Source organism: Daphnia carinata, chromosome 2, assembly GCF_022539665.2.
Source record: "Daphnia carinata strain CSIRO-1 chromosome 2, CSIRO_AGI_Dcar_HiC_V3, whole genome shotgun sequence".
Classification (NCBI taxonomy): Eukaryota; Metazoa; Arthropoda; class Branchiopoda; order Diplostraca; family Daphniidae; genus Daphnia; species Daphnia carinata.
Window position 1 is genome coordinate 107,259 of NC_081332.1, and position 11,246 is coordinate 118,504.

General features: G+C 35.8%; 1 protein-coding gene and 1 long non-coding RNA gene across 5 annotated transcripts; one reads left to right on the top strand and one right to left on the bottom strand.

The window, feature by feature from the left end:
* Window positions 1-580: 580 nt before the first annotated feature.
* Window positions 581-2,647, bottom strand: LOC130687825 (uncharacterized). Of its 4 annotated transcripts, none has more exons than XR_009000272.2 (6): window positions 2,428-2,647; window positions 2,179-2,323; window positions 1,666-2,120; window positions 1,394-1,596; window positions 871-1,335; window positions 581-801 (listed from the first exon to the last, which is right to left on the bottom strand). It is a non-coding gene; the product is annotated as an uncharacterized LOC130687825 (long non-coding RNA). The 4 variants fall into 4 exon arrangements; XR_009000274.2 differs by having other exon boundaries at window positions 1,666-1,878; window positions 1,936-2,120; window positions 2,179-2,647; XR_009000273.2 differs by having other exon boundaries at window positions 1,666-1,883; window positions 1,936-2,120; window positions 2,179-2,647.
* A 3,688-nt stretch (window positions 2,648-6,335) lies between these two features.
* On the top strand, window positions 6,336-8,656 carry LOC130687811 (prolyl 4-hydroxylase subunit alpha-1-like). Its single transcript, XM_059494106.1, is given in 11 exon segments — window positions 6,336-6,427; window positions 6,504-6,655; window positions 6,711-6,881; window positions 6,940-7,104; window positions 7,162-7,303; window positions 7,374-7,484; window positions 7,546-7,735; window positions 7,793-7,903; window positions 7,970-8,083; window positions 8,158-8,217; window positions 8,282-8,656. Coding segments are annotated over 11 exon segments (1,509 nt in total). The 3' UTR covers window positions 8,483-8,656.
* Window positions 8,657-11,246: the final 2,590 nt, after the last annotated feature.

Here is an 11,246-nt window from a genome sequence, read left to right on the forward strand (position 1 = left end):
GGGAACAAAAATATATGTTACCACGAAGACTAGTTTATTATCATTAACATTTGATAAATAATGTTTATAGGAATAATAGTACAAACTTAAATTATCGTCTGAGGCAAGGACCAAAACAAAGATTATGTAATTCAATATTGATTCTAATACCATTTATTCCTTGTACATTTTCAATTCTTTTAACAATTACAAAGAGCCCAATAAATATATTAAAATCATAACCTACTGCTATAAATGATTCTGTTCGTTCTTCGTGTCCTGTTTTCACCTTTTGCACATTTTCAAGCAGCTATTGATTACCTAATTACACATCACATAATACATTGAGATATGAGGAAGCTTTACACTTTACGTTAACAAAGCTACTAATAATGACAAATCAATTTTCTACCATGACGGACTTTTTTTTAAAATGAGAGTCTGTTATTAGTGAAGACACTAAACCTTTTTAAATGAATCTAAGATATTTTTTCTTCAAATTTTCCACGATCATGGAAGGCATGCCAGTGTATTTTTCTATAAAACTATCACGACATGGCTGCACATGAAAGAACAAGAGTTTAGCTCATCCATGAGTCAGTATCAGTCTTTCATACGGTAAATTTGCCTTTTTTCTTTAGTTTATTCACTTTATGTTCTTTCTTTTCAGTTTTATTTTTCTTAATGTTGGCTTTTCTCTTTTTCTGTTTTTATTCCTTTCTCTTTTCCTTTTCTTCGATTCGTTCAGCGCAATTTATGTTACTTTATGATTTGATCTCGTTCATTAATTGATTTGGCAAGCAATTCCACATAGTCTTTTACCTATTGCAATACAGAAAGGTTAAAAGTTTTGAAGATCTTACAAATATTTTTGTCAAATTGAAAGTTTACCTGAAAACCTTCAGCTATTTGCAGAGCACCATTTCATGCCTGTTTCTCTTCAATGCTTCTTGCATTCTCAGCTTCAGCTTGGCCTACCAAGATATTCATTTTTGGTTTAAGTTTTATTTTCTTTCATTTTAATCGTTGCCACTTCTGGATATAAAGTGGTCTTTTTCAGAATGGGTGAGGAATTAGATAATTCTCCAAAATCAAATTTGCTGGAAACTAGGCAGCCTTCACTGTTAAAAATTGGTGTTGCCAGTGTACTTGCTAGTCTTGGTTCAGGAATGTCTGTTTTAACAAACTCTGAAAGACCAGAGGTTGATGACACAGATACTGCCTTGGTGGCTCGAGCATGTTTGGCAATTCAGGACCTCTTCTTCTTACTTTTTCTTTTTAATTTCTTCTTCATTCCCTCTAACTTCCGTTTAAATTGGATTTTCGTTGTCTTATCAGACAATTCCAGCTTTTCCTCTGAAAATCAATGGAATAAACTGGCCGGTCTTCCTTAAATGTAAATGTTAACACATACCTGTTAAGTGTGAGGCGTTCATTCAGTTTATGTTCTTTCTTCTCAGTTTTCTTTTTCTTAATGTTGGCTTTTCTCGTTTTCTGTTGTTATTCCTTTCTCTTTTCCTATTCTTCGATGCGTTCAGCCAACTTCTTTTTACTATCTGATTTGATTTCATCTTGTTTCATAATAGATTTAGCAAGCCATTCCACATTGTTTTTTACCTATTGCAATACAGAAAGGTTAAAATTATTTAAGATCTTACAAATATGTATGTCAAATTGAAAGGTTACCTGAAAACCTTCAGCTCTTTGCAAAGCACCTTTTCATGCCTGTTTCTCTTCAATACTTCTCACATTCCAACTTCAGCTTGGCCATCCAAGATTTTCACTTTGGCTTTGAGTTTTTTTTTATCGTTGCTACTTTTCAATCTAAAGTGTTCTTGTTCAGAATGGGTGAGGGATTAGATAGTTCTCCTAAATCAAATTTGCTAAATACTAGGCAGCCTTCGCTGTTGAAAATTGGTGTTAGCGGTGTACTTGTTGGTCTTGGTTCAGGAATACCTGTTTTGACAAACTCTGTGGGATCAGAGGTTGATGACACTGATGCTGCCTCGGTGGCTTGTGCAAGTTGGGCAATTCAGGACCACTTCTTGTTATTTTTCTTTTTTAATTTCTTCTTCTTCAATTTTTCTAACTCCTTTTAAGTTTGGTTTTCATTGTTCTATCAGACAAATCCAGCCTTTTCCCTGAAAATAGATGGAATAAGCTGGCCCGTCTTCCTTAAACGTAAAGATTAACACATACCTGTTAAGTGTGAGGTGTTAGCTGCTAGACATTCTTCCTGTTCAACACCAACCTTATTGCTATTGAGATCGTCAACTGTAGATACACTTTCAATTGCAATGTTGGTCAATAAGCTAGAAATCATGATTTTTTGGGTCCTCATTTCCTATAAATTTTGTTTAGACGACACTTTCAAGTTCTTGTTTTCTCTTTTTCCATTTACAAAAACTGCCTCTCATATTATAACCTTTAAACTTTATTATTATATACCTTGATTTCTCAACATTATCACTGATCACTCCATAGATCAAACTATACGAAACAAGTCTATTGTTATTTTCTTCAGGGAACGGCATTTTCAAGTCAAATCTAGCGTCAGGACGCCACAAACAATGGCGGACGGTTTTTAACATAAAATTTTAAAAATTTTTAATTCTTTTATTACAAATTCAACAAAATTTAGTTCCTTTGTACAACAATAATAATGAATTATAATAATAGAACAATAACAAAGGAACTAAATTTTGTTGAATTTAATAAAGCTTTAGCTAAAAGTTTTAATAACAGCTTTCCACCGTCCGCCATTGTTTGTGGCGTCCTGACGCTAGATTTGGCTTCAAAATGCCGTTCCATAAAGAAAATAACAATAGACTTATTGTTTCGTATAGTTTGATCTATGGAGTGATCAGTGATAATGTTGAGAGATCAAGGTAAATAATAATAAAGTTTAAAGGTTATAATATGAGAGGCAGTTTTTGTAAATAGAAAAAGAGAAAACAAGAACTTGAAAGTGACGTCTAAACAAAATTTGTAGGAAATGAGGACCCTAAAAATCAAGAGCCTTATAAAACGCGAGGGTCCATTGACATCGTCGCTCTTAAAAAGCAACTCTCTCCTGAAGAGTTTTTCATTGCTAGCTTATTGACCAACATTCCAACTGAAAGTGTATCTACAGTTGACGATCTCAATAGCAATAAGGTTGGTGTTGAACAAGAAGAATGTCTAGCAGCTAACACCTCACACTTAACAGGTATGTGTTAATCTTTACGTTTAAGGAAGACTGGCCAGCTTATTCCATCTATTTTCAGGGAAAAGGCAGGATTTGTCTAATAGGACAATGAAAACCAAACTTTAAAAAAATTAGAAAAATAGAAGAAGAAGAAATTAAAAAAGAAAAATAACAAGAAGTGGTCCTGAATTGCTAAACTTGCACAAGCCACCGAGGCAGCATCAGTGTCATCATCCTCTGATCCGACAGAGTTTGTCAAAACAGGTATTCCTGAACCAAGACCAACAAGTACACTGCTAACACAAATTTTCAACAGTGAAGGCTGCCTAGTATTCAGCTAATTTGATTTAGGAGAACTATCTTATCCCTCACCCATTCTGAACAAGACCACTTTAGATTCAAAAGTGGCAACGATAAAAAAAAAAACTCAAAGCCAAAGTGAAAATCTTGGATGGCCAAACTGAAGTTGTATGCGAGAAGTATTGAAGAGAAACAGGCATGAAAAGGTGCTCTGCAAAGAGCAGAAGGTTTTCAGGTAAACTTTCAATTTGACAAACATATTTTTAAGATTTTAAATAATTTAACCTTTCTGTATTGCAATAGGTGAAAAACAATGTGGAATTGCTTGCTAAATCTATTAAGAAACAAGATGAAATCAAATCAAATTGTAAAAGAAGTTGGCTGAACGCATCGAAGAATAGGAAAAGAGAAAGGAATAACAACAGAAAACGAGAAAAGCCAACATTAAGAAAAAGAAAACTGAAAAGAAAGAACATAAACCGAATGAACACCGCACACTTAACAGGTATGTCTAACATTTACATTTAAGGAAGACCGGCCAGTTTATTCCATTGATTTTCAGAGAAAAAGCTGGAATTGTCTGATAAGACAACGAAAATCAAACTTTAACGGAAGTTCGAGGGAATGAAGAAGAAATTAAAAAGGAAAAGTAAGAAGAAGAGGTCCTGAATTGCCAAACATGCTCGAGCCACCAAGGCAGCATCTGTGTCATCAACCTCTGGTCTTTCAGAGTTTGTTAAAACAGAAATTCCTGAAGCAAGACTAGCAAGTACTCTGCCAACACCGATTTTTAACAGTGGAGGCTGCCTAGTTTCCGGCAAATTTGACTTTGGAGAACTATCTAATTCCTCACCCATTCTGAATAAGACCACTTTAGATCCAGAAGTGGCAACGATTAAAATGAAAGAAAATAAAACTTAAACCAAAAATGAAAATCTTGGTAGGCCAAGCTGAAGTTGAAAATGCAAGAAGTATTGAAGAGAAACAGGCACGAAATGGTGCTCTGCAAATAGCTGAAGGTTTTCAGGTAAACTTTCAATTTGACAAAAATATTTGTAAGATCTTGAAAACTTTTAACCTTTCTGTATTGCAATAGGTAAAAGACTATGTGGAATTGCTTGCCAAACCAATTAATGAACGAGATCAAATCAAATCAGAGAGTAACAAAAATTGCGCTGAACGAATCGAAGAAAAGGAAAAGAGAAGGGAATAACAACAGAAAAGGAGAAAAGCCAACATTAAGAAAAAGAAAACTGAAAAGAAAGAACATAAAGTGAATAAACTAAAGAAAAAAGGCAAATTTATCGCATGAAAGACTGATACTGACTGATGGATCAGCTAAACTTGTGTTCTTTCATGTGCAGCCATGTCGTGATAGTTTTTTAGAAAAATACACTGATATGCCTTCCATGATCGTGGAAAATTTGAAGAAAAAAAATCTTAGATTCAATTTAAAAGGTTTAGTGTCTTCACTAATAAGAGACTCATAAAAAAAAATCCGTCGTAGTAGAAAATTGATTTGTCATTATTAGTAGCTTTGCTAACGTAAAGTGTAAAGCTTCCTTATATCTCAATGTAGTATGTGATGTGTAATTAGGTAATCAATAGCTGCTTGAAAATGTGCAAAAGGTGAAAACAGGACACGAAGAACGAACAAAATCATTTATAGCAGTAGGTTATGATTTTAATATATTTATTGGGCTCTTTGTAATTGTTAAAAGAATGGAAAATGTATAAAGAATAAATAGTATTAGAATCAATATTGAATTACAAGTCTTTGTTTTGGTCCTTGCCTCATACGATAGTTCAAGTTTGTACTATTATTCCTATAAACATTATTTATCAAATGTTAATAATAATAAACTAGTCTTCGTGGTAACATATTTTTGTTCCCAGCAACCACAAAAGCCCCGCGGAACTCATTCAGTTTCCTTATTCACAACGAATCAGTGGTCTTTACCTATGGCATAAGTATCGACAAAGGGAAGTTATAAGGGAGATGGACTGGGGGTTGGGGGAATAATCAAAGAGGGTGGACAGAACAAGGCTAAGTGCGAAAAACATTAATTTCTTGTATTATATTAAAAAAAGCCGATAGTAGTTCAATAAACAAAAATTGTGAAAAATGAACTTTATTTAACGGGATATTAGCAATATATAAATACTAATATAATCCGAAATTAGATTGCAACCGAATAAATAATCAAAGATTAACTAACGTACATACGCTAACATTGTTTGATCTCGGCAAACCTTATAGAAGGTAACGGTTTCAGCAACCTATGTACATTCCACTTTCCACGGAATAGGAGGTTGGAAATATATTTTGAAAATAAATATAAAGTTTGTGGGAACATGGAAATTAAACGGAGAAAAAGGCCCAGTCAATGGAGAAAAAGGCCCACTTTTGAATTTGGAAAAAAGTGGGCCTTTTTCGTATGGGCCTTTTTCGTCTGGGCCTTTTTCGCGGGCCTTTTTCGTCTGGGCCTTTTTCGTCTGGGCCTTTTTCTCCGCCAATCTATGATAAACGCCAAGTGTAACGATCGTATCCAACACCGATTCACACCTTTCATACGTTTGTCTACATTCATTGTAAAGCCAGTAGCTGCATAAAATACAATCTGAAAAAGTGCATCGTAATAATGCCAACCAACTCGATAATAAAGTATAAAATGCAAAATTTTTGAAATACGGGAAATTACTGCAATTAAGCAAGTCTCTTACTTAACCTATTACAAGTCAGCTTACCGAATTTTATGTTAATACAAGTAGATATTGTCATGCGCATTACCTGTTTCTCCACCATTCTTCTCATCCTACAGTACATCCAAATGTTATTATTGGTGAGATGTTTGCCTCCCTGGCAGACATGGAGAGCCTTATATCAACTGAAATGGAGCTCGCAAGGCATCTTGAAAATTACATTCAAGAAGAAGAAATTAGACTTAAACAACCAAGAGGGTAAGAAGAAGCTTTTTCCTGCTTGTGTTTATGAAAATAATGTCATATGTTGTTGCATGCTTTTTGGTTGCCATAGATTCCTGGAAAAATATGAAACCATGTATCAAGAAGCAAGTGAAGACGTGTCTAAGTATTTGGCTAATCCAGTCAATGCTTACTTACTAGTCAAACGCCTCACCTCTGATTGGAGGCAGGTCGAAGGAGTTATGGTGCAGAATGTTGCCTCTGGTACGCGTTTCGTAATATTCTTCTTATTTCACGCTGTAACACAATTTTTTACCAGCCATCGTACAAAACATCACGCAACATCGTAATGTGTTAAGCTTCCCTTCTGATGAAGATTTAAACGGAACAGCTGTGGCATTAATGAGGCTGCAAGATACATATATGTTAGACGCTCATTCTTTAGCTGAAGGGAAGCTCTTAGGGAAGAAGTATTCCCGTCAGCTTACTGGTAATTTAATATGCATACATTCACCACAGCGCCTCTGTTGATTGGTGTTTTCCTCAAGCTGGAGACTGCTGGGAACTTGGCCGCCAGTCCTACATGAATGGAGATCATTACCATACCGTTCTGTGGATGAGCGAAGCTTTAAACAAGTTCATAGTCGATTCCAATGAAGCAGTAAAACGTGAAGAAATTCTCGAGCATTTGGCATTTTCTACTTATAAACAAGGTACAGAGTAAGATATGAATTAAAATTTCACAGTTTAAAGTTTCGTTTATATTGTAGGTAATGTAAATGAGGCCTTACAACTAACTCAAGAACTGCTAAGAATTGTCCCGTACCACGAACGTGCGCTTACCAATGTGAAGTATTACGAAGACATGCTTCATCAAGAAGAAGAGACGCAACCCCGCCAAGAACGCGACGAGTGTGTGATTAGCTAATTTTCCTTGGGTTTCGAAATATTGTTTCAATTTAAAGTGTTTGAATTTTGTTAGCAGGATTTAAAAAATGGAAAATTTTGATCCTACTATGTTAAAACTAAAGAAACACCCAGGTACCGCAGGAATACCCACCGATCACTGGGAGAACTATGAAAAGCTTTGCAGGCAACATTTTCGTAGATGTTAACGTAGAAGTTTCTCAAGTGAATACGCGTGATTTTTGCAGAGGTGAGGAACTAATCGATCACAAAATCGCAGCCCGTCTACGATGTCGTTTCGTTACCAATAACGTCCCGTTCTTCCTCATTCAACCCGTTAAGATGGAAGAGGCTTCGCTGAAACCATGGCTAGTTCTTTTTCACGATGTTATCACCGACGAGGAAATTGAAACTGTTAAAAAGCTGGCGCAACCCAGGGTAAGCATCATCATAACAATAACTTAGCAAATCTCCTAATAAGTATTATACTCACAGCTACAACGAAGCACGGTGCAAAAAAGTTTGACAGGTGAAAGTGAACTAACTAAATACCGGATCGCCAAAGCCGCCTTTTTGCAAAACAATGAACATGACCAGGTATACAAGGTAGGTTAAAACCGATTATTAGCGCACAAAGTTTCTCACCATTATGCTCTTCATGTTTTTAAGCAGATGAATCAACGTATTGGTGATATTACTGGACTTGACATGGCTATGGCTGAAGACCTCCAAGCTTGTAATTACGGCATTGGAGGGCATTATGAGCCACACTACGATTTCGCAAGAGTACATAAGAAATTGCATTTAAAATTTACCTTATCCAATTCCTTTACTGATGGGTTTTCCTTTCTCGTCGACAGAAAGGTGAGATTCAAAAAGATTTCGGCTGGGGTAATCGAATCGCTACATGGTTGTTTTGCGTAAGTTTACATGCACCCACGAGATTCCGATTGGATTACTGATAAACGTTTTTAATTACCACAGATGAGTGACGTTGAGGCAGGAGGGGCGACAGTTTTCCCAAAAATCAATTTGGCTGTTTGGCCTCGAAGAGAACGTGCAGCGTTCTGGTATAACCTTCACCCGAACGGTGATGGTGACGATTTGACCCAGCATGCTGCCTGTCCTGTTCTAATCGGATCTAAATGGGGTACAGTGATATTTAATTATGGAATAACAATTTAGCCTTAAGTTTTGGCTTACGTGAAACTCGTTTCACTATCAAACAAACGGATTCATGAACGCAATCAAGAATTCCGCCGACCTTGTGGTTTGCAGTTCGACAGCGGAATGTGATATACTTATAATTGCCAGGTGATTGGAAACTTCTCATCTCATTGGTGTCCTCTCAGAAGATAAAAGGTGTTTTAAAATGGATTACGGTAGGCCATAACCCAAAACTCGTAGTCCTTTATTTGTTCAAAAGACTAGTTATTTTGGGTTTTCCGTTTGTTGACGTCATCATAGTAAGCGGTACTAAAGTACTGTTGCTGCTATCTATCATGATACTATTTGTTATGTTTTCGTTTCGAGTCAAATGAGAATACCTGTTTTCCTTTATTTTCCACATTGTACATGTTGACGAGATCTTTTGTTTGGTTCCGATTGCCTCGCTCTTTGTATATTACCTTAATTTTTCTTCGAGAATAAAATCTAAAACCAGCAATTATAGTCGGGATACAAAAAAAGATAGAAAACAAAATATGAATAAATCAACATGATGGGAAACAAAAACGATAAAATCGGAAAACAAAAAGGCACACGTCAGGGTTCTAAAACTTTCATCATCACCAAATTCCTACATTATTTTTTTCTTATCCGGAACTATTTGTAAAAATTTACAGACGTTATCGTTTAACTCCAGAGCGCAGAGATTGCGGTGTTATTTTGACGTGAACTTCGAGTTCAACTTTTAAGTAATTTGTGTTTTTGCGTCAAATGTCCGTAGATGAGTAAACTAGGTGACCATTTTGGTGGCAACTGCAAGGTGAAATTGAACTGGAAAGTTGAACTTTTTGTCGTAGAGACCAACAGTAATCCGTTTTGTGAACGGAACCGATGACGATTTTTATACCCATTTCGATGCCCTTCACACAGTGGGCACGCCTATTGTCTATGTGTCTTTACAGTCAAATAGGGCACTTTCCATTTTGGTAGCAACAGTAATCATAACCAGAAACTACAGGCCCTAGTTGCTAATAAGGGAAGAACATTAAAGCCTTGGCACGTAAAGCGTCTTAAATTATCTTTTTTAAATAATGAGTTATTCCGTTCTTGGAGGAAAAATAAGACTTTTAGTTTGATAATCAATGACGGTAGGCTATAAACATCTCATGTCGCGTTTTAGTATTGTTTCTTTAACTCTAAAGATCTGAGGAGACGACGTTCAAACGTTGAAAAAATGAGAAACTTAATTGTTGCTATAAAATGGCCTATCTTGATTTATAAATAAGTAGCCAATGCGGAAAACCTTTGCCATTGCTGTAAACAAAAAAATATGTTAGTAAACGTTTCGACAATATATCTCGGTTAGCGCTCGGTTGCGATTACCTGAAACCCGAAAAACCGCATGTACCTATGCGAAAAATTGCCAATCTGTTACTACCCGGTTAGGTTAAATACGTAAAATTTTATGAGTAAGAATCGGGGTAGTAATAGGATAACCGGGTAAGAAATAGCTGTAATCGGGGTATGTAAGCGGGTTTTTGAATAAATTTATTTTGTTTTTTCATGTTGCCCCAGTTATGCCGGAAGCAACCTCAAATGCTCATGGGCAGGCATACCAAAATCCGAAAGAACCGCATTGAATCCCAAAACAACCTAATCGATCGGCCAAAAAGCTACCCGATTGACGTTGGGCCAAGTCCTATTCTCGGTAGGCAGTCGGCATATTTTTATCCATATGCTTGTCACTTTTTGAAGGCTGGACTGGAATCCGATAACCCATATCGTATTTCCCTTAAAGTAAAAAACCCTTAATTTTATTTGCGGTTTAAAAGGGTTAAACAAAAAAAAGTATTGTCAGAGGCCTTATCTAATAATACAACAAGCCTTTAACCGTACATATGATTGACTTTTTGATTTGCATTATTCATGGAAGAAAGAGGTGCATAGGAAATATATCAGTAATATACATTTAAAACGATAAACCTTTTTTTCTTCTTTAATTCGGAATTATCTAAATATTTCAACATGCTTAATTTCAACTTTGTCAATAATCTGCACATTTTTTTTACATCAATGATTATTATAGTGCAAACAACACATACCAAACAAATATAGCATGCAAACGTCTGGCGTTGTCAGTTTTACGTATGCAAAAAAACCTCATTGTATACCGACGGGCCGTGAACGCGATCATTTTTCTGATCATTTTACCTTGCCATCTAGGAGCAAATATAGAAGCAATCAAATAAAAATTCCTGTCCCCATTTTCCCACTAAATAGTACTGAAAATGTATTGGCATGGCCCTGTAGTCTGCAGCCCTCCACTGTAAAAAAATGATGAGGACACTGCCAGGAGTGACAGAATGAAACTCCTCTTTAGCTTATGTTTTCGAAGAATAGCACGATTTTTATTAAAACTTACTAGTACTTTTAGTGCAGTAGTTTTTATCAAAAGTATTAATTGTTACTGCGTCTATTTTGTACAGTACATACTTGCTAGGTGCATAACACAAGGCAGTGGTGTGATACGTTGTATTAAAAATTTGGCGAATTTCGATTGATGCTTTTCTGTACAGTTTATTCTAGAGGAAACTGTAAAGCATCTTCCTCGTGGGAAGACTGACTTTACTGTATTAAGACAAAAGGAAATAATAACGAGCTCGGAGGCGTATTTCCCACAATGATGGATTTATTATCCCAGATTAAGCATACTACATTAAGCAAGAACATAAAGAGAAATAAAGATACAGTAGGGAAACTAAAGAGAGAAAGAGAGACAATT